Genomic DNA, 24,749 nt, shown 5'->3' on the forward strand with positions numbered 1-24,749 from the left:
TGTGTATTTGCATCTAAGTAAGTAAGTAAGTAATTCTTTGTAAAGATGTTTCCAGACCAGGGTCACAAAGCGCTTTAACAATCAAAAACAATACACAGTGTTTCATTGTATGCTGACGATGGTGTTCTGTATGTGTGTTTCTCCAAATGATTAGTTTTGTTTCTAGATGTTTGTGTTTTACTCATGTTTGGACAAGAGTCTCACACTGATGTTATTTCAGATAAAAAAAGGTTTTTTTTCTTAGATGCAATTTCTCAACAGTTATAATACAAGTAACTAAAGTGTTTTAATGTCTAAACACAAACAAAGAGTCGGAAATATTCTCCCGAGTGATGGACACGTTCCAAACCCGCGGCGGCGGATCTTTAGCCGATCACCGATTCCGCCGATCTTAAGTAGAGGCTGACATGTTTTTGAACGTATGCTTCCTCACACACGGGGAAACTTTACGTGACCTCGCCTTTGAATTCTCTTTCCTGCTGGTTCCGTTCATCTGAGGAGGAAAATGGTTACAATCACGGTGACGGATTAGTAGCTGCACCTCAACACTGACCCCCCCTCGACTAGCTTGAACCCTGACCTCATCACACCCTCCATTCACACTAGTAAGATGGATGGATGGATGGATGGATGGATGGATGGATGGATGGATGGATGGATGGATGGATGGATGGATGGATGGATGGATGGATGGATGGAAGGATGGATGGATGGATGGATGGATGGATGGATGGATGGATGGATGGATGGATGGATGGATGGATGGATGGATGGAAGGATGGATGGATGGATGGATGGATGGATGGATGGATGGATGGATGGATGGATGGATGGATGGATGGATGGATGGATGGATGGATGGATGGATGGATGGATGGATGGATGGATGGATGGAAGGATGGATGGATGGATGGATGGAAGGATGGATGGATGGATGGATGGATGGATGGATGGATGGATGGATGGATGGATGGATGGAAGGATGGATGATGGATGGATGGATGGATGGATGGATGGATGGATGGATGGATGGATGGATGGATGGATGGATGGATGGAAGGATGGATGGATGGATGGATGGATGGATGGAAGGATGGATGGATGGATGGATGGATGGATGGATGGATGGATGGATGGATGGATGGATGGATGGATGGATGGATGGATGGATGGATGGATGGATGGATGAGTGGATGGATGGATGGATGGATGGATGGATGGATGGATGGATGGATGGATGGATGGATGGATGGATGGATGGATGGATGGATGGATGGATGGATGGATGGATGGATGGAAGGATGGATGGATGGATGGATGGATGGATGGATGGATGGATGGATGGATGGATGGATGGATGGATGGATGGATGGATGGATGGATGGATGGATGGATGGATGGATGGATGGATGGATGGATGGATGGATGGATGGATGGATGGATGGAGAGATTGATGGATGGATGGATGGATGGATGGATGGATGGATGGATGGATGGATGGATGGATGGATGGATGGATGGATGGAGAGATTGATGGATGGATGGATGGATGGATGGATGGATGGATGGATGGATGGATGGATGGATGGATGATGGATGGATGATGGATGGATGGATGGATGGATGGATGGATGGATGGATGGATGGATGGATGGATGGATGGATGGATGATGGAAGGATGGATGGATGGATGGATGGATGGATGGATGGATGGATGGATGGATGGATGGATGGATGGATGGATGGATGGATGAGTGGATGGATGAGTGGATGGATGGATGGATGGATGGATGGATGGATGGATGGATGGATGGATGGATGGATGGATGGATGGATGGATGGATGGATGGATGGATGGATGGATGGATGGATGGATGGATTGGTTACATCTGGTCTACAGTTGGGCTCATAAAAAACGATAAATTGATAATAAACATCTTTATTCTTCCATCATTGTTTAAATTAAAGTTTTCACAGCAGTTCACAAAAATATTATTCGTTCAGGCTTTCCTTGATTTCCTGTGTTTGTTGATCTTTTAAGTATTTATTTTATTGAGTATTGTTTTGATTGTTTAAGCGCTTTGTGACCCTGGTCTAGAAAAACACCCTATAAATACCAATTACTTACTCACTCACTTACATGTATACACACTACAGAAGTACAAATGTACTTCAACACTACATAATGTTCGTGCAACAACATTTTATTAGGTATCACTAGTAGAAGTCCTTTTCGAAGGCAGAAACCTCAAGCAGAACCAGACTCAGCAACAAAATGTTTTGTTTTCAGGCTTTCCTTTGATTCATATTTAAAGAAAATGTGAATAAAAAAAGAATAAAAATGTAATTTCAACTTATTCTTATGAAGTCATGACTCACATGTTTTTCTTAGTTTTCAATTTATTCTTATTAAGATTAAACTCTTCTCTCCGTTGTTTCCTCACAACAGTTTATTTTTGGCCCTTCAGTTAAAGAAAGAAACTTTATCATTAATGGTCGAGGAACCTCCTCCACTCCAGTCCCATAATGTACTGCAACAATAGCAGCGTCTGAGGTGGACCTGGTCTCGTCTTCCTTCAGACCTTCTGCTGCTTCACGTCCAAACAAACGTCTCCAACGAAACACGATCCTGAAGATGGTTCCATGTTGTCGAGATGTTTTCCTTCCTCCTCACGCGTTCTTCTGCGACGAGACGTGCAGCTGAAAACGCGACTTGATGGGCAGAACCAGAACCTTTCATGGTCCTTCGCCTAATTGTTTTCTGGATTCTGATCCTCTGAGCCACGCATTCTTCAGTGAGTTGTTTATAAGGTTTTACAGTTTGCATATTTTTCCCATTAAGGGATGACATTCCGGTGCTTTTCAATGACGAGGAGATGAACAACGCGGAGGAGAAGAACCGACGAGCTCATCCAGGATGAATCCGGACCCATTAGTGACCTGAAAATATATGTTTTCTTGGTAAGTCATCGAAATGAAGACGGTTTCTGACAGTTTGAGTTTGGAAACGATTGTTGCAGCAGCTGTGAGAGGCTGGACTCAGATCTTCTGGAAGGTGAACATGCTGGATGTGGAGGTCCTGGGCTGGTCGGGTGGAACTGAGTCGCTCTGGAGACGACTTATGAAGAGAGACGTGACATCAATTCAGGAGCGACAGCTCCGGTGGACGTTCCTGCTGCCAGTGTGTACTTGTCAATGTAACGCTCCTTCAAAACTGATACAAGTGAACATTTAGAAGTTCTTTTTATTGTCTGCGACACACCTGTGCAGTAATGACTGATCATCTTGACATGACTCACCTGTGAGGAGGAGGATTATTACAAGGATCACTATCACCGCTGAGCCGCTCTAGTAGAAGAACTCACATTTCTCCTTCAAACTCTTCACTGGCTGCCAGTTTCTTTCAGGATCATTTTAAAATTCTGGTTCTTACTTTCAGATCTATTCATGGTCAGACCTTCCATCAGTGATCTGATCCAGACTTACACCCCAGCTCGGGCTTTGAGGTCTGTGGATCAGAATCTACTGATGGTTCCTGAACTTCAGGACCAGAGGAGAGAAATCTTTTCAGGCTGTTGCTCCTAAGCTTTGGAACGATCTTCTTCTATCTTTGCGCTTGATGATCTACTGACTCCTTTAAGAAACATCTTAAGACGTTTCTATTTGTTCAGGCTTTTCCTTGAATTTCTGGAACTCCTGTGTTGTTCTCAGTATTATCTTGATCTTTAAAGTATGTACTTTTTTGAGTATTGTTTTGTTTGTTTAAGGGCTTTGTGACCCTGGTCTGGAAAAGCGCTATATAAATAAAAATTACTTACTTACTTACAGATTTAAACACATTTGTGAACAATATTTGAGAGAAATTGTTATTTTTACGTTGTAGAAAAAATGTTTTACATCGTTCAGTTCATCTCATAAAAAGTAGGAGCAAAAACAAAAGTGTTGTGTTTATTTTTTGTTCAGCTATTATCAAACAATTTATACTTTAATTAAAACATTTTCAAGTATAATCAAACAATTTCAACTATAATCAAACATTTTCAACTATAATCAAACAATTTTCAACTATAATCAAACAATTTCAACTATAATCAAACAATTTTCAACTATAATCAAACACATTTCAACTATAATCAAACAATTTTCAACTATAATCAAACAATTTTCAACTATAATCAAACAATTTCAACTATAATCAAACAATTTTCAACTATAATCAAACAATTTTCAACTATAATCAAACATTTTCAACTATAATCAAACAATTTCAACTATAATCAAACAATTTCAACTACAATCAAACACATTTCAACTGTAATCAAACAATTTTCAACTATAATCAAACAATTTCAACTATAATCAAACAATTTTCAACTATAATCAAACAATTTTCAACTATAATCAAACAATTTTCAACTTAAATCAAACAAATTTCAACTATAATCAAACAATTTTCAACTATAATCAAACAATTTTAAACTATAATCAAACAATTTTAAACTATAATCAAACAATTTCAACTATAATCAAACAATTTTCAACTATAATCAAACAATTTTAAACTATAATCAAACAATTTTCAACTATAATCAAACAATTTTCAACTATAATCAAACAATTTTCAACTATAATCAAACAATTTTCAACTATAATCAAACAATTTTCAACTTAAATCAAACAATTTTCAACTATAATCAAACAATTTTCAACTATAATCAAACAATTTTCAACTATAATCAAACAATTTTCAACTATAATCAGGAAATAAGATGTTTTTTCAAAGGACTATACAATAAATCAACCTTGAGGTTCAAGTCCGTAGGTCTGAAGCTTCTCTGTCTAATCTTCTACCTCAAGGATGGATTGGGTGCCTTTCCAGAGTGTCCCTTTTTCTCTCGACAGGACAAACGTCACATCAGCAACGTCCGTCCTTGCGTTTTCAAGGTGAATCATGGATCGGTTCTTTGATGACGAGTCATTAGACGAGTCAGTGAGAACCTTCAGGTCCTGGACTCATCATGATGATCATCATCATTTGTTCTGCGTCCGTCGTGACACTCCAGTGTTTCCCGTGACAGGACTCTCTCTGAAGGCCACTGACCACTGCCGGAAAACTGTGGACCAGATGAAGACCCTGGAGAGAGAAGACCACCGGTCGCCAGAGAAGGTGTCGAACCCGGGGATCTTCTCCTGAGGTGGTTGGACCTCCGGAGCTCCACGGCAGCAGCAGCAGCAGCAGCAGAAGCATCATCACACGAGTCTTCTGCTCACCAGCTGTTTTCCTGGCTGTGGTCGCATCAAGTTTACTGGCTGCCCTCCTTTAATGGCCGCCGCGCACAAAACAAAAGCTGTCCGGTGCACGCGAGAAAACAAACAAGCTCCATAAAAACAGGAGGAAAAAAAAAAAGAGGAAGCATGACGAGATAGAGGAGGAGGAGGAGGAGGAGGAGGAGGAGAGAGAGGGGGGGAAATATGGAATCACTTAAAGGACCAGCAGCTTTTAAAGGGTTAAAGATGGCAGAGGGATAAGTGGAGCTCGTGGATCCAGACTTGACAGAGGTTAGTCCATGTCTGCCAGTCCTGAGGAGAAGCAGCCGAACGTTTCTGCGGCTCCACCACGAGAGGATTAGTTTCCACCATCATCGGATCATCTTCAACCTGCAAGCGCTCGCTCTGGACTCATGTTCACGGCCCGGCGCTGAGGCTCGCCAGCAGCCCAGATGCGGTCGAGACTCGTGACCCTCGTGATGTCGTTGCTGTCCGAGGCGGTCGTGATGGGGTCGTGCGGCGCGTTCAAGCACAACCGTGAGTCGCTTCTTTCACCACACGCACTTTTAGATGAAAGTTCTTCCAAACGGTCGAAGGTTGAGACAGAAAAACAGATACAACTTTGAATAAACTTGTTGTTGATGCTTTTTCTTCTAAAAGAAAAATGTTTTAAAAGTTTGGATGCTAAGCTAAACAAGCAAATATGCTAAAAGAAAAACATTTATTACAAATAACTAAAAAAACAGCGAAAGAAAAACTACGTTTAGTTTGTTCCTGAAAACAAAACCACTTTTTTTTTGCCAGAAAAATGTTCATAAAAGAAAATTTGTTTTTATAAAAAGAAAAAAAAAAAACACAACAAAAAGGAACTTTAAGTAAATCCCTGACAAATAAAAGAGAAAAGTTGATGTTTTTTCCTGGTCTTGGGACAACATTTTTTCAGAAAAGTTCACTTTATAATACGTGTTCATGTGTTTTAGCAACAAATTAGCCTGTTATTGATTATTAAGTTAAGTATTTTTTACATTATATTAGATTGACTTCATTAACGTCTTATATTATCTTATCATTTATCACCTTTGGTATCATCTTGTTCAGCATGAAACTGTGAATAATAATCATAATAAAATCATAATTACATCATAATTACTCATCAGTAAACAACAGTAAATAAGTTTGTACATGTTTCTTAAAGGAGTCTATTGAGTCTACTGAGTCCTTTAAGAAACACCTTAAGACGTTTCTATTTGTTCAGGCTTTTCCTTGAATTTCTTGAACTCCTGTGTTGTTCTCAGTATTATCTTGATCTTTAAAGTATGTACTTTTTTTTTTTTTTTTGAGTATTGTTTTTGATTGTTTAAGCGCTTTGTGACCCTGGTCTGGAAAAGCGCTATATAAATAAATATTACTTACTTACTTACTTACTTACATCATTAACTAATGATTTGTAAACGCATCACTTTATATCAAAGATCATGTTTGTTTGTAAACTTTGACACGTTTCCATCAACATTATTGAAAGTTAGAATTAAACATTTTATATAAAATACTTTCTTCTGTTTTTCTTCTAATGGTTTCATGTCGTCAAACATTATTGATGCATTAAATTTAAAATATGTGAAGTAAAGTGGAAATATGGTTTATTATGTGTTAGAAAACATGTTATAATTATTATTTCCTTATTTACTGTTAATAATCTGTGTTTAGAGTCGACTCTTGGTTATTATTCAAGTGTCATCTTGAGCCTAATAAATACTTTATAAAGATTTTAAATAATTAGAGGTTTATTAAATGTTTCACCAACAACTTTTTGCGATGAATTAAAAAAGCTACAGGGAGTTAAAAACATTTATCTGAAGTAAAATCGAAATAAAGTTATTAAATACATTTAACTTCATCATATTTATTTAATCACAATTACAATTGAATCCAAAACAAACACTGTTGTCACTTAGAGTTTCTACAGTAAAAAAAATTAATCATTTCTACTAAAAAAAATGAAAAAGAATTGAAATTTAAATGAAAAGAAAAATCCTGCTAACCTGTGTTAAAAGACACAACCTGTGTTGTGTAGCAGAATGACTTAATATTGTGTTTATTATGGGATTCTTATGTGTTGATGTTGTACGGGACACACGCAGTGAGAGTCCAACAGATCTGAACGAGTCCTTGTAAAGAAAAAGAGAGTATTTTTTCCAGCAAAATTAAATGAGTCACTCGCAAAGTTTCCAAATTGCAAATGTCAACGACAGCGACTCGTGTTCTGAGGTGTCGGCCGCAGGAAACAGGAAGTGATGTCGGTTTGACGAGTCGCTCGTAAAGACGTCCTTAATGACACGTTCATTAAAACGACACAAGTCTGAGGTCGAGTCGCTCGTGAGATTCAATCGGATGAAAACATCTCTGAGGTTCAAACATCAACGAACGACCTTCACGAAAGGTCGTCTCGAACGTAAAGTACACACACTCGCCGAAGACCAACAACCTCGTTAGAAACACAAACTGTTGTGGAGTCTGGGCTCCTGGAGATGGAGCGACTGCCGGGACTCGCGAGTGTTAAGAGAATAAGTGGCGCTCGGGTTAACCAGACGACTTCCATGTGTTCATGCGACTGCTGTCGTCACGGCAACCGGCACGACAACATGGGAAGTGGAAAGAGAAGTTAACGTGTTGTCGCACACGTGTGCGTGAGAGGATCGGGATCGTTTGTGTTGATCACGGAATCGTCGCCGTCAACACGATTATTGGCTTTTGTTCACTTTGATCAGAATCACAGCAACAATTAGCATGTATTTGTTTTACACTTTAAATGAGTCAGAACCGAAAATCCCCGAAATGTAAAAACATGTTAATTTAATTAAAACAACTATTTACTTTAAGTTAATTTTCTTATTTGATTATTTTATTTATTAAAATGTCGTATTTATCATTTTATTAAGTATTATTTCATGGTCTTTTCTGAATTTTAATATTATATTATGAATATTTTGTAAAAAAATATGCTAAGAAAATAATTTTTTCGTACGTGTTGAATTTATTTAACTCGAGTTCGTCAAGTGAAAACAAAATCACTTTTATTGTTGTTCTTTTTTCTGTTTGTATTTGTTTTAAAAGATTTTATAATAAACTTTAATGACAAAATACTTATTCTCATATTTATTTCTTGATGTTTTTTTTAATTCCCAAAAGATGAACTAAGAGCTGAAACCTATTAGTTAAAAAAAGTACTCGAGCTTCAAGTCGTGACGCCAAGAACTAAATCGGTCAAAATCTGGACCATCCTTTTACTCCGGGACGCTCGGCATTCTGGGAAAGGCTTAACCCAGAACTGCTGCTCCTCCACGTTAGAAACAAAACATCCAGAGAATCCAGTTGAAGTCCATCCAGAAGTCGTCAGGAGGTCCTCTCAGGTGAGGTGTTCTGGGCGTGTCCAGGACCCCCTAGTGTTCCCCCAGAGGACGTGCAGCACTTGACCTTTCACCCCCTAACCCAGCCACCAATAATGTAGGGAACCAGGGCCGGGTCTAGACAGGCATGTATGAGGGGGCAGCCACAAATCTTGAGGGGGCATTGTGCCAGGCCCCCTCTTGCCCCTGCCTAGACCCGGCCCTGGTTTGAGGGGGCACAACATTTATTTTAGGGGGCCAGGCCCCCTCTTGCCCCTGCCTAGACCCGGCCCTGGTTTGAGGGGGCACAACATTTATTTTAGGGGGCCAGGCCCCCTCTTGCCCCTGCCTAGACCCGGCCCTGGTTTGAGGGGGCACAACATTTATTTTAGGGGGCCAGGCCCCCTCTTGCCCCTGCCTAGACCCGGCCCTGGTTTTAGGGGGCACAAAATTTATTTTAGGGGGCCAGGCCCCCTCTTGCCCCTGCCTAGACCCGGCCCTGGTTTGAGGGGGCACAACATTTATTTTAGGGGGCCAGGCCCCCTCTTGCCCCTGCCTAGACCCGGCCCTGGTTTTAGGGGGCACAACATTTATTTTAGGGGGCCAGGCCCCCTCTTGCCCCTGCCTAGACCCGGCCCTGGTTTTAGGGGGCACAAAATTTATTTTAGGGGGCCAGGCCCCCTCTTGCCCCTGCCTAGACCCGGCCCTGTAGGGAACTAAACCATGTGGTGGATCAATACAAGATGGTTCTGATGGTTTCAAGGATCTAAACAGATTCTTTCTGTCGTGACAGTTGTTATTTCTGCTGGTCTTCGAGTCCTTCTGGACCAGAACCTTCAGATTCCACTTGTAGGTAATTAGGAAAAGCATTCCTGGAAAAACAGCAGCCGCCCAGAGATGCGTCCGACCCTCCAGTATCTGGTCCCTCCTCGCCGCCCCCCCAAGAATGTGGTCTAATGGTGGGAGATCCGGTGGCAATTACGCCATCATGTGCGTTTCCGCCGCCCCCTCCTGGTGGCGCTGTCACTGACCCGAGGTGAGGCGTGAGGCTGTGATTAAAGAGCCATCAGGTGCGACTGACTCTCGTTACGACTAACTGGTCCTGACAGCAAGATTGGAACGTTTATCAGATCAAATGTGTCGTGACGACAGCAGCAGAGGTTTGGAGACGAAGTTCACGTCGCTGTGTGGAGGTCACTCAACCTTGACCCTTCGGTGAGCTACACGTGAACTTTCTCCGTAGAAGAACTAAACAACTTTATACATATTTAATTTAAAGAACATCAGACCCTCAACAGTTGATGTGTCATCTTATGTTTATTACTTTATCTTTGGACTAAAAGTGCATTAAAATCCTTGAAGTTCTCAAAATAGTTTGTGTTATTGATTAATACAAGTTTTACTTCCTGACCTTGATTTAAAATCATTCTCGCCACACAAAGATCTGTCAACATTTTTAGTACAACTTAGTTAAGATACAAAGCCGCATCCTTAGGTTTATTAGTATTACTTAGCAGTTATGTATAACTCCGCAAGGCTCTGCAGTATTACTCTGCAAGACTCTGCAAGGCTTCATGTTATTACTCCACAGTATTACTCCGTGGGGCTCTGCAATATTACTCTGTTAGGCTACATAGTATAAATCCAAGGGGCTCCGTTGTATTACTCTGCGAAGATCTGCACTATTTCTCTGCAAAGCTCTGCAGTATTACTCCGTGAGGCTCTGCAGTATTACTCCATGAGGCTCTGCAGTATTACATCCGAGAGGCTGTGCAGTATTACTCCATGAGGCTCTGCAGTATTACTCCGTGGGGCTCAGTCAACATCAACATCACTTTAAGATCCACCGAGCGATGTTACCTTGTTGTCAGAAAATACTGAGTTAGTAGTACTAGAAGTATCTAGTATTGTAACCACACAAACGAAGTGATCAGTTCTTGTTCCTGGTTTAAAGTTGAGGTGGAAGTTGTCGTGACGATCCACAGTTGCAACAGGAACTGGATGAACCAGCAGGTACAAGAGAGTTCATCCAGAGGTCAGTCGTTGTTGTAGTTCAGTAAGTATTTGAAAGCATCACAGAATCAACACATAGGTTTCTCTCTTGCGTCCGCGGAGCTTCTGTGTTCGATGGAAATGATGATCTTGTTGTTTGAGGTCGTTTGTCAAATAAAGTGAAGAAAGTGATTCTTGGTTGGACTAATAATGACATCACTCTGGTCGTGGGCACCGAGGATTAACCTCCTGTCAGAGCTGATCACTTCACAGCACCAGAGTTACGACCCTTCAAACCTCCTTCAAACCTCCTTCAAACCTCCTTCAAACCTCCCTCACCCCTTCCTCGCCTCCTGCTCTCACCCCTCGTTTCTCAACCTCTCATCTGCAGCATCTGGACCTGGTTGTTGTGGTTGTTAAACAAACTCACGTTCACAGCCTCGGAGTGATTTTAACACGAGGAGAGAATGAAGAGATTATTACATTATTGTAATTAGTGTTCGATGGTGAAGCTGGTGATGAACGAGGAGGAGAGGAGGAGAGGAGGAGAGGAGGAGAGGAGGAGAGGAGGAGAGGAGGAGAGGAGGGAAGAGAGGGAACGAGGAGGGAGGAGTAGGAGGGAGGAGAGGAAAGGAGAAAGGAGAAGGAGGGAGGAGAAGGAGAGGAGGAGAGGAGGGAGGAGAGGAAGAGAGGGAACAAGGAGGCAAGAGAGGGAACGAGGCGGGAGGAGAGGAGGGAGGTAGGAGAGGAGGAGAGGAGAGGAGGAGGGAAGAGAGGAGGGAAGAGAGGGAACGAGGAGGAAGGAGAAGGAGGGAGGAGAGGAGATCAGGAGAGGAGAGGAGGGAGGAGAAGGAGAGGAGGAGAGGAGAGGAGGGAGGAGAGGAAAGGAGAGAGGAGAAGGAGAGGAGGAGAGGAGGGAGGAGAGGAAGAGAGGGAACAAGGAGGCAAGAGAGGGAACGAGGAGGGAGGAGAGGAGGGAGGTAAGAGAGGAGGAGAGGAGAGGAGGAAGGAGAAGGAGAGGAGGAGAGGAGAGGAGAGGAGAGGAGAGGAGAGGAGAGGAGAGGAGAGGAGAGGAGAGGAGAGGAGAGGAGAGGAGAGGAGAGGAGAGGAGAGGAGAGGAGAGGAGAGGAGAGGAGAGGAGAGGAGATTAGGGAGGAGAAGTAGCGAGGGGAAGGAGCGAGGAGAAGGAGAGGAGGAGAGGAGAGGGAGAGGAGAGGAGGAGGAAGGAGAGGAGGAGAAGAGAAGAGGAGGAGAGGAGGGAGGAGAGGGAATGAGGAGGGAGGATAGGAGAGGAGGAGAGGAGGAGAGGAGGAGAGGAGGAGAGGAGGAGAGGAGGAGAGGAGGAGAGGAGGAGAGGAGGAGAGGAGGAGAGGAGGAGAGGAGGGAGGAGAGGGAATGAGGAGGGAGGATAGGAGAGGAGGAGAGGAGGAGAGGAGGAGAGGAGGAGAGGAGGAGAGGAGGAGAGGAGGAGAGGAAAGCGACGCCGTCCAACGAAGAGAATCAACATTTGTGATCATTTCTCCTCAAGTTTGTTACGACGAGATGATTATTTTCGAGATGTTTTGTCAGTTTTCTGGCTCCATGTCCAGCTGCTGATAAACATCACGACGAGATCATGTTGAGAGGAAACGTTGGTCAGCAGCAGAGAACGATGGTGGCCTTGAAGGTCAAACCTATCCATGCTGAACAAACAAAACAACAAAGTTGATGAATAAGTGAAGAAAATCAATCAATGAACTCGAGGAAAACAGTGTCATTTACACGACCTTGTTCAACTCTCACGCCATTTATCGTGTTATCTCAGGGTCGTGGTGACCCGAGGTCCAGAAAACAAATGTGTTTGTGGTATCCCTTGTGTTGTCTCTGGGTCAGAGGTCAACAACCTCCCTGACTTCCACAACCTTGACCCAGAGATAACACAAGGGATACCACAAACACATTTGTTTCAGGGCCTTTGGGTCACTTGGATCCTGAGATAACACAAGGGATACCACAAACACAATTGTTTTTAGACCTTAGGGTCACCTTCAACCAGAGACAACACAAGGGATACCAAAAACACATGTGTTTCAGGGCTTTTGGGTCACTTTTACCCTGAGCTAACACAAGGGATACCACAAACACATTTGTTATTGGGCCTCCAGGTCATCTTGATCCTGAGATGACACAAGGGATACCACAAACACATTTGTTTTCAGGCCTTCAGGTGACCCTGACCCTAAAATAAAACAAGGGTTGGTTCAGGTGGTGATTTTGTCACCAAAAAGATAAAGTATGTTGCACTGAATATATATACAGTATATATATTTATATATATATATACAATATTTTTGGAAGAGCAAAAGTTCTGTGTGGAGAATTACATATATGGAGATTTTAAAAAAGTTAGTTAATGCAAAAAACTGAAACATTTTACTTTCAATAACACTGTGTAGATTTAAAGAAAAAAGAAAAAATTGTATTATTTCGGGAGCTTTTTAAATCATCATTTTATTTTGATCATAGTTTTTTAAAGTTTTATATTGCAATATATTTTGTATGAAGTTAAAACAATTAACATACAAATCATTACATTTGTTCATTTTTCTGTTGCAATTCAAGCAGTCATTAGGTCCGCAGATAAAGGAACAATAAAATCCTGTGAGACCCTGGAGAAAACTGAGGACGAGAGGATACAGTTGACTCCAGCAGCTTTTAAAGCTGATGTTTGGAAATATTTTGGCTTTTAGTTCTATTTATTCAACCAAAAGAGCGTGAAACGATCACAAAATGTCAAAATTCAGCGTCTCATGAAAGCGTTTGTCAACATATGTGTATCGAAATATATCGTATCGTGAGATTATTTCATCGCTAAAGCTCTGTTTTTACTGTGAATCAATGTGTTTCAGGAAACTTCTTTCTTGAACCTCGTTCTTTCACACAAGATTGAAATATATCGTTTTAGTTTTGCATAAGATTCAATCTAAACGTATGTAAAGTTTTAGTTTGTTACATCTGTTCAGGAATTATGTCGATTTAGAAGAAGCTGCTTCGAGTCAAACCCGATCAAATATCAACGGAGAATTTTTCACCGTCAGTGAAGTTCGACGGCACATGTTCCTCCGAAAACATTCTTTCACTCGTTTTTCCAGACGCTGCGGTTCGAGATGCAAACTTCTCACTTAAAACATGTTGAAAACGTGTAAAATACTTGCACATGTGCAACATCTGAAATCCATCACTCGGACTCTGACACATGGGTCAGTTCGACTGTTCATGGTGTGTGTTTGTGCGTGTGTGTTGTTTGACGCGATGACACATTTTTCTAGTTAATTTGCATGTTCAAGTGCATTGTGGGTAGTATGGTTAGTTTGTTGAAAAGTAAAGTATAGACGTTCATGAAGGAGAGTAAATTTTCTTTGAAAAATGCATCAACAACATCATTGTGGATGTCAACAGACAATTGAGTGTCATCAGCAAACATGTTTGTTTTGCCATCATCCAAATGTATCAATGCACACAAACAATGAAGTTTTTCTCTGTTATACTCCTCGGAAAAAAAGCAATAAACCCAAAAGTACAGTCGAGCATTAGAGTAAGAAAGAAAGATGTTCTTATACGTCACAATTAAAAAAAAAAGTGTAAAATATTGTGGCATCGTTCATGAATTGGTCATGAGACTCGAGACATCCTGTAAGTATCGCAAAAGAGTTTCCTAAGATATATTTTGTATTACATTAGAGAATAAATGTATCTAAAAGTTTTCAAAAACTCTTTACATTTTTGTACATTTAAATGGTAACAAAAACTTGTGAGGCTGAAGCAAAATCTACTACTAACAAAAAAAACAACATGAATATATGCAACATTAAAAACAATAAATGAGGGGCGTTGGAAAATATTAATACTGCGATATATCGCAATATTTATATATATATTAGATACTGAATCGATATTCGACAGAACTGTATCAATTTATTTTTTATCTTTATTTTGTATATTTTATTGTTGGCAGAAGTTATTACGTCCTCCACAGCTTAACAACAATGAAAACCTGTGAGATCGCTGCCATGTCTGAGGACGAGAGGATACAGTGAGTCCAGCAGCTTTAAAAGCTGATGTTTTGGCATATTTTGGATTAAAAAACAAATGAAAGCAGTTACGACTTCGTCAAGAGTCATGTGGTCTGTAAATACTACAACACCAGAGTCAAGTACTGGACAATGCTACACATATATACTTGTTACTACACTATCACAACACCAGAGTCAAGTACTTGACAATACTACACATATATACTTGTTACTACACTATCACAACACCAGAGTCAAGTACTGGACAATACTACACATATATACTTGTTACTACACTATCACAACACCAGAGTCAAGTACTTGACAATACTACACATATATACTTGTTACTACACTATCACAACACCAGAGTCAAGTACTTGACAATACTACACATATATACTTGTTACTACATTATCACAACACCAGAGTCAAGTACTGGACAATTCTACACATATATACTTGTTACTACACTATCACAACACCAGAGTCAAGTACTCGACAATACTACACATATATACTTGTTACTACACTATCACAATACCAGAGTCAAGTACTGGACAATACTACACATATATACTTGTTACTACACTATTACAACACCAGAGTCAAGTGCTGGACAATACTACACATATATACTTGTTACTACACTATTACAACACCAGAGTCAAGTGCTGGACAATACTACACATATATACCTGTTACTACATTATCACAACACCAGAGTCAAGTACTGGACAATACTACACATATATACTTGTTACTACACTATCACAACACCAGAGTCAAGTACTGGACAATACTACACATATATACTTGTTACTACACTATCATGAAACATTACAATACATCGTTGACCCTGTATCGTGATACGTATTGTATAAACTGATCTTGTCAGTTGAGAATCCTACAAAGACGGGGGTTTTTTTTCGGAAAACAATAAAAAACGAACAAAAATAAACAGTTAATCATTTAAAAACGAAAAAATTCCTTCTTCAAAATACACATAAACTAAAAAGAAAGCATAATTTACGTAATACATAATGAGCTGAAACATGATAAATAACACAAAAACACAACCTCAATGTAAAGTATCACTAGTTTGTCATGTTTGTGTAGCACGTTGTGAGTCAACAAACAAAAATAAGAAGAACAAACAAAGATAAGAAGAACAAACAAAGATAAGAAGAACAAACAAAGATAAGAAGAACAAACTAAATGTTAGACAAAAGTCGACTGGCTTTCATTTCTCAGTGTGAATTCCGTCCCGGGGTGGAAGTCATTTGAAGCGCCGCCGTGTTTCCCTCAAACCCCAGCGGAGCTTGTTCCACATGGAGCTTGTTAAGGACTCGCGGGGGGTCAGAGGTCACACTTTTACGCTACCTAAACCTGACGCTGCTCCGAAAGTGTCTCAAGCCTGCAGATCGATTGCACATGTGGGAGGAAGGTTCTCCTCGGGCTCCGGGTCGAGACCTCGGAGTGGGGTGCGAGGGGTTTAGCTAAATGGCTCATTTTACCGTTTGGGGTTATTTTGTAATGAGTGTGGATGTTTTGAGCTCTTGATTGAGGATTAGACTCTCAGGACCAACATCTCCCTGTGGCTCGACTCGCCGGGTCAGTCCAGTCAAACAGCAACAGCAGAGAAGTTAGCGGCGTCTAGAGCTTGAGTTTCTACGTCAAAGTACGATGACTGTTGTCGCCGGTTCCGTGTCTGGTTTTGTTAAAGAGGAAACAATAGGAAATTCCTGGAAAACATTTTCCCCCAAACCTCCCTCGTTCCTTCATAATTTGGATGTCATTTACACCTCGGAAACTATTTGTCTAACGACTCGTGTGCAGTTCGTTACTCTGAACCACTTATGAAGAAGAAGAAAGTATCTGCAGCTCATTAAATGTTCCAGAATCATCCATAACTGTCGAGAGGAAGGAAGTGAAAGAAATGTTTGTACATATCAAAGTGTCTGCAAATCTGTGTTTTCTTAAAAGAGAAAATCTCAGGTGTGAAAATGCCAGCAGGTGTTAGTAAGAAAGGTTTTACAACAAACTAAGAGGTTTTTTCACTTTTTTTGACAACAGAGTCAAGAACTCTGTATACCAGTCTGATGGATGGATGGATGATGGATGATGGATGATGGATGATGGATGATGGATGATGGATGATGGATGATGGATGATGGATAATGGATGATGGATGATGGATGATGGATGATGGATGATAGATGATAGATGATAGATAGATGATAGATGATGGATGATGGATGATGGATGATGGATGATGGATGATAGATGATAGATGATAGATAGATGATAGATGATGGATGATGGATGATGGATGATGGATGATGGATGATGGATGATGGATGATAGATGATAGATGATAGATAGATGATAGATGATGGATGATGGATGGATGGATGGACTGAAGGATGGATGTACAGACTGATGGATGGATGGATGGATGGATGGATGGATGGATGGATGGATGGATGGATGGATGGATGGATGGATGGATGGATGGATGATGGATGATGGATGATGGATGATGGATGATGGATGATGGATAGATGATAGATGATAGATGATAGATGATGGATGATGGATGATGGATGGATGGATGGATGGACTGAAGGATGGATGTACAGACTGATGGATGGATGGATGGATGGATGGATGGATGGATGGATGGATGGATGGATGGATGGATGGATGGATGGATGGATGGATGGATGGATGGATGGATGGATGGATGGATGGATGGATGGATGGAATACATTTTTGTCTTGTGTTTAAAACGCTGGCGATAGAAGCTTGTGATTCTGAAATGACAGCGAGGAAAAGAATGTCTGAGCTTCATGTGAAGATCTGCCAAGTCTCACACTCAGAGTGTGACAGTTACAAGATTTGATTCGTCCTCACAGCACACGACACACTGGACACTTCTCACGCTTATATTGGTTCTGTTTCTCGATGATAATAAATCATGAATATAACATATGAATCGACATAAGGCGGGTCTTTGTGTCTCTAACGTTACTTTGTTACGACATAATTACACACAACAGAGATGTGTGGTTGTGTCATCGTCGTTCAGGTTCCTCTGATCCTGACGTTAATCTGGATTATTCTCTCTTAACTTCAGCTTGAAGTCACTGAACAACGTTTAGAAGCAGGAAATAAACCTCTAGCTTTCAAATGAAGAGCATTGTTTGTCTTTGAATCCTTTGTTATCACAATCAATGTTTTATTCAAATGTTTGTCATGTATTTATTACTCATTTTATTATTCATTGTTGTTTAAATTTTCAGATCATCTAAGTTTAAGAAGCATAAATCGATACTTTTAGTCCTGATCGGTAACTAGACGACGTAGACGAATCCCGCGAAATATCCCGTGAAAGTAAAACTTTAGAGAAATAAGAAATCAAATATTAAATTAAGACCGGTATACAACATAAGGTTTATGATGCTATGAATCAATATTTATCCTAAACTACAATCAACCACTGCCTCAGATTTCTGCTAGAGGACGAAGATACTGACGCACAAACTATCACAACATTTCAACTTTTACAGCAATTATTACTTAAAGATCAACTAATGATCAAATCTGGTGTCATGTAGTAAATGTTCTTCAAGACGCAGTAACTTCTCATCATGACCATGTTTTACACTTTATTACTTTATAACGTTGCTCCGAAATCTGGACGAACAAGAGGTTACGAGAGTCCATTATGAGGTAATAATGGCTTCACTCCTCGCATTCACGACATGTTAAGAGAGTAGATCATAATCGAGGACTCATCACGGATGATTCAAAACACGAACATGATCTGCTGCTGCTCGACAGCTGTGACCCCCATCGAGTGACTCATGGGTTGGACCACAGACCCGTGAGTCATTCACCTGAAACTAAACTCACTGAAACTCTACTCGCTGATGCCACGACGTCCGAACCGTGGACCCATGTGTGAAGCAACCTCGACTCAACTCAGAGATTCCATCTTTGCTTTGAAGTCGTTTCTATACAACACAATGAAAGTCACAAGCGTTTTATTGATTCATGAAACACCAGCTTTCACTTTCACTCCGTCCACCAGTTGTTTTCCTCCAACAAGCTTCGAGTTGGACGGGAATGTGTCATGAAGGCCGAGCGGTTCCCAAGCATGAAGGATGAGATCCGTAATTTGGAAAACATGACTCAAGCGCAGGATTCTCGTGACATATTAAAGGAAGTTTTGTTTTTGTTATTTTCCATTAAGGACATGTTTTTATGTTTTTTGTTCTTTTTAAAAAAAATAAAATCTGAACCTTCAGGTTCGTTTTTCCTTGGTTTGGTTCATAAAATCATCACTCGGTTGAGTCATGGGATCAGTTTTCTAACGCGATCCCGGGACGAGCACGACAACTTCTGCCGAAGACACACATAAAAAGACATGTTTGCTCAATTAAAAAAACATGTTTCCTAACTACGTCTTGTCTTGTCTCCACGTCTTGACCTTCACTCGTCTTTTGTTTAAACATTACGCTTCATTTGATCCAAAATTGTTTTGGTTTAAACTTGGGTTTGTCGATGTTGTCGATTTTCTGGAGATTGACTTCTCAATGATGCGAGTACTTTTATGAATGGTTGTAAATGTTCCCTCAACAGTCCTTAAAATGTTCTTTATCCTGCTGTTCTATTGAGAATACTTGGATCGAGGAGATCAATATACAGAACTGATTTGGTGAACTAGGTAGACAAAGTAGGAAGGTTAGTTGGTTAGTTATGTCAGTAAGTCAGTCGGTTGTGTGTAGATTGGTAGGTGAGATAAAGGGTAGGGTAGGGCAGACAGGCAGGTTAGTAGGTAGGTAGGTAGGTAGGTAGGTAGGTAGGTAGGTAGGTAGGTTGGTAGGTAGGTAGGTAGGTAGGTAGGTAGGTGGTTAGGTAGGTAGGTAGGTAGGTAGGTAGGTAGGTAGGTAGGTAGGTAGGTAGGTAGGTAGGTAGGTAGGTAGGTAGGTAGGTAGGTAGGTAGGTAGGTAGGTAGGTAGGTTGGTAGATTGGTAGGTTGGTAGGTAGGTAGGTAGGTAGGTAGGTAGGTAGGTAGGTAGGTAGGTAGGTAGGTAGGTAGGTAGGTAGGTAGGTAGGTAGGTAGGTAGGTAGGTAGGTAGGTAGGTAGGTAGGTAGGCGGTTAGGTAGGTGGTTAGGTAGGTAGGTAGGTAGGAAGAAAGTAAGGAAGGAAGGTAGGTAGACAGGTAGGTAGGTAGGTAGGTAGGTAGGTAGGTAGGTAGGTAGGTAGGTAGGTAGGTAGGTAGGTAGGTAGGTAGGTAGGTTGGTAGGTTGGTAGGTTGGTAGATTGGTAGGTTGGTAGGTTGGTAGGTTGGTAGGTAGGTAGGTAGGTAGGTAGGTAGGTAGGTAGGTAGGTAGGTAGGTAGGTAGGTAGGTAGGTAGGTAGGTAGGTAGGTAGGAAGGAAGGAAGGTAGGTAGACAGGTAGGTAGGTAGGTAGGTAGACAGGTAGGTATGTCTGTAATCAATTGAGGTAATCATGAGGAGAACTGGGGATTGTAAACTGAAAATTTTACTGCTAAGGTAGACGGGGTTCGTCTCCTGAGCCATAAATTACGCCTCGTTAATCTCAGTGCTGGAACCTCATGAGAAGACTCCTGTTCTTTAAACCAAAATGTGTTCTGACGGGCCGGTGTCTGAGTGTTTTGGTTTGATGATGAATAACTTTCACAGCCAGGACCTGGAAGAGTCCGGGGTCTGAGGGCAAGAAGCTAAACTACATTGACAGAGTTATAGACTAATAGCACCTGCCGTCCTCAGGATGGTATTTTAGTCGGAGATGATCAACCACATTTGGTTATAGAGACCGAAGATTAAAAACCTGTAGTTATTAAACATCACAAACAATACATGGTGATGTTCAACAGTGTCTCATCTCCTCCTTAACCTTGCAGTGTTTTGTTATTCCACTCCCGATCGTCCACTATTGTGGACCGAACCTCACCAAGATCTTAAAAATCCACCCTCCCCAAGTTAGAGTTCCTTCTGGATCTTGTATCTGTTCTAAACTCGCCAGGATCCTGACTGGAAGCCAACACTGACTTGTTCTTCTGCCATTCTGGCAGCAGCACTCGAGCGAGCCTTGTCGTCGCGCCAGAGTCTGTCCCAACTTTTGAAAAATAATCTTTTTTATGGCAAACTTAGACACTAACACATGGAGTATGGCCTTGTGCTTTGACTCCGCTATTACCTCATCTTCTGTCCATCTCCATCCTTCCTTCACTGGAGAACACGTCTTCGCACCTTTAAAAACTCAACAACTGGTGTTGACGTTTTAAGTTGTCATTGTCTTCGTCTTCGTCCAAAGAGTCCCTCTTGGATTGAAGCCTCGACATGAGAAATTTTTAAAGAAAAAAATTGTCTATATTTTAAGATTGTTTTTAGCGGACGCTGCTAGGCTAGCAGTTAAGCTAGCAGTTAAGCTAGCAGTTAAGCTAGCAGTTAAGCTAGCAGCTGGGCCATCATCCCACACAGACAGGAAGTAAAACGATTAGTAAAACTAGGATAAACGATTTGTCTGTGTTGATGGCCCAGCTGCTAGCTTAACTGATAGCCTAGCATCATACGCTAAAAACAACCTTCAAATATAGACTTCTTTAAAAAATGTTTTAACAATTCTTCATGTCGAGACTTCAATCCAAGAGGGACGTTACAGACGAGCAGTATGAAGGTATTTGGATGTTTTTAAGAGTCTTTTTGGACGAAGATGAAGACGAAGACAACTGAGCTCCAGTCGCTACATTAAAATGAACAAACATTTTTGTCCATAACTCTAAAAAGAACAGATTACGCTGAAAATAATCCAACATTAGTCGACGTAGAAAATGACGCTTGTTCACCTGCATGCGAGTGGTTTTCACAGACAAAACATTTTAAAAAAGGTACTTATGCGAGGCCAAAAAAAAAAGGCCAATATGCGAGGAAACAGGTCTAAAGCTTCATCCTCACCGTCCAGAACATCCTTAACGACACCGACCTCATGGCAAACCGTGAAATAAGATCAGAAAAACACAAAAACAAAGTTAAACAAAAGTGTGTTTTTCTGGTTCAGCTTCTCTTGACTGACACTGAAGGACTGGAACACAAACTCAAACACAACCTGGACCTGCCAGAGGCTTCTTCGGGGATCAGACCACTTTGATTAGTTTCTACCTCCGTAGCAGATTCCCTCCGCCTTTCCATCCCTCCTGCTTTCATTCCACTCATCTTTCCATCCCACCTTGCCTGTGTTTCCATAGCCACCCCCCCCTCACTTGATCCCTCACGGATTGAAAGCATTCCTGCCTGGTCCGGTGTGTAGTCCTGAGCATACATCACGGCTTGTTGTTATAATAGAATCAGACTTAGTTTGGTTCCGACACAATCCCGACCGTCATGCTCCGGAGACCTGGAATCTTTGGGTTTTCCAGGAAGATTTGAGTTTCAGCGTATTCACCAAAAAATCAAACACACCACGACTCTAATGAATAACACAAGCCGTGCTACCATCAGGCTTCAGACGGCGTGTCGGAGGAATGCGAGTCTTTCATCGAGTCGCTGAAGAGACTGAAGTGATGGTTTTATATTTGACCTTGTGTTGGTGCAACCCTGAAGAACGAGGGTTGAGATGTTGAGGATCGGCGACACAAACATGTCACTGATACTCTCGCTCACCGTGGTGCTCGATGAAAACCGAAGCTAACCTACACTCCGGCTGATTTACGTCTCACCTGTGGCTCCGCGTTTGAAGCTCCGTCCTGGACTTCAGACGAGGACCAGATCTTCTCCTGGTCCTGCTCTCACTGAAGTGTCACCTCTGTGTTGCAGCTCACAGGGAGGCGTCGGACGACTGCCGCAGCTGCCTGGAGTGTTCGCGCGACAACGGCTGCGTCCGATGCCCTGAACGCCTCTTCCTGTTCCTGCAGAGAGACGGGATGTCTCACCACGGGATGTGTCTCCACGCCTGTCCTGCCGGACACTACGGACAGAGAGGGAAGGACGTCAACCGCTGCATGAGTAAGAGTTTAGATGTTTGAACATCTCACAGAAGACCTTTGTACTTTATAAAGTTGCTCTAAAATCTGGGCGAACGAGAGGTTACGAGAGTCCATTATGACGGAATAATGGCTTCACTCCTCCTCCAGCTGTAATCATGCTTTGTTTATACAACGAGTCAGTTGGAGGTGGATACTTCCGGGATGAATGACACGCGGCGACAAACCTCCATGTTTGACCAATAACAGCAGAGTGGGTGTGGTTAACGAGATTTAATCTCCAGAAAAACAAAGTGTTTTCAGTGGGCGGAGCTTAAGATCATTTTTTAATGTCAATATTTCAATGAAAAGAGAGTTTTGTACAAACACACACTGATGATACAATAGAGTCACACATCACAACAACACACACACACTGATGATGCAATAGAGTCACACATCACAACAACACACACACTGATGATACAATAGAGTCACACACCACAACAACACACACACACACTGATGATACAATAGAGTCACGCATCACAACAACACACACACACTGATGATACAATAGAGTCACACATCACAACAACACACACACACTGATGATACAATAGAGTCACACACCACAACAACACACACACACACTGATGATACAATAGAGTCACGCATCACAACAACACACACACACTGATGATACAATAGAGTCACACATCACAACAACACACACACACTGATGATACAATAGAGTCACACATCACAACAACACACACACACTGATGATACAATAGAGTCACACATCACAACAACACACACACACTGATGATACAATAGAGTCACACATCACAACAACACACACACACACTGATGATACAATAGAGTCACGCATCACAACAACACACACACACTGATGATACAATAGAGTCACACATCACAACAACACACACACACTGATGATACAATAGAGTCACACATCACAACAACACACACACACTGATGATACAATAGATTCACGCATCACAACAACACACACACACTGATGATACAATAGAGTCACACATCACAACAACACACACACACTGATGATACAATAGATTCACACATCACAACAACACACAAACACTGAAGATACAATAGAGTCACGGATCACAACAACACACACACACACACTGATGATACAATAGAGTCACACATCACAACAACACACACACACTGATGATACAATAGAGTCACACGTCACAACAACACACACACGCTGATGATACAATAGAGTCACACATCACAACAACACACACACACTGATGATACAATAGAGTCACACATCACAACAACACACACACACTGATGATACAATAGAGTCACACATCACAACAACACACACACACTGATGATACAATAGAGTCACACATCACAACACACACACATACTGATGATACAATAGAGTCACACATCACAAAAACACACACACACACTGATGATACAATAGAGTCACACATCACAACAACACACACACACTAATGATACAATAGAGTCACACATCACAACAACACACACACACTGATGATACAATAGAGTCACACATCACAACAGCACACACACACTGATGATACAATAGAGTCACACATCACAACACACACACACTGATGATACAATAGAGTCACGGATCACAACAACACACACATCAAACTGCCACCACAATCTTGTAGGTATAAACCAGTCGCACGCGTCTCAGTGAGAAAATGTTAAAACACCTTTTCTTTGATCCTGGATAGAAAATAACAAAAGTATTAAAACCAATATAAATGAACACGATGAACACAAGTCGTTTATTCAAAAACAACTTTCTGTACAAAGTGAAAATTGTTGAGTTGTAAAAGTTTCGTCTCATCAGGTCTTTATTAGAGGAAAAAAAACGCTCTAAGAGGTCGATCATAACTTTCTATTGATGACAAAAACATGACAACATCCCGTGAAGCAACATCTGTCGAGCCTCAGACTCAGAAACACTCGACAGATGTTGCTCAACATATCCATAGTTTAATTAGAAGTT

General features: G+C 41.3%; 1 protein-coding gene across 1 annotated transcript in view; it reads left to right on the forward strand.

The window, feature by feature from the left end:
- The first annotated feature begins 5,747 nt into the window (after positions 1-5,747).
- Positions 5,748-24,749, forward strand: part of rspo4 (R-spondin 4) — a 50,082-nt gene continuing 31,080 nt past the window's right edge. Inside the window, exons 1-2 of the mRNA XM_087800978.1 lie at positions 5,748-5,805; positions 22,548-22,736. Of these exons, the coding sequence (XP_087657104.1) occupies positions 5,748-5,805; positions 22,548-22,736 (247 nt within the window). The remainder of the gene's footprint in view (positions 5,806-22,547; positions 22,737-24,749) is intronic.

This window comes from Callionymus lyra, chromosome 10 (genome assembly GCF_982586985.1).
Source record: "Callionymus lyra chromosome 10, fCalLyr1.hap1.1, whole genome shotgun sequence".
NCBI classification, from domain to species: Eukaryota; Metazoa; Chordata; class Actinopteri; order Syngnathiformes; family Callionymidae; genus Callionymus; species Callionymus lyra.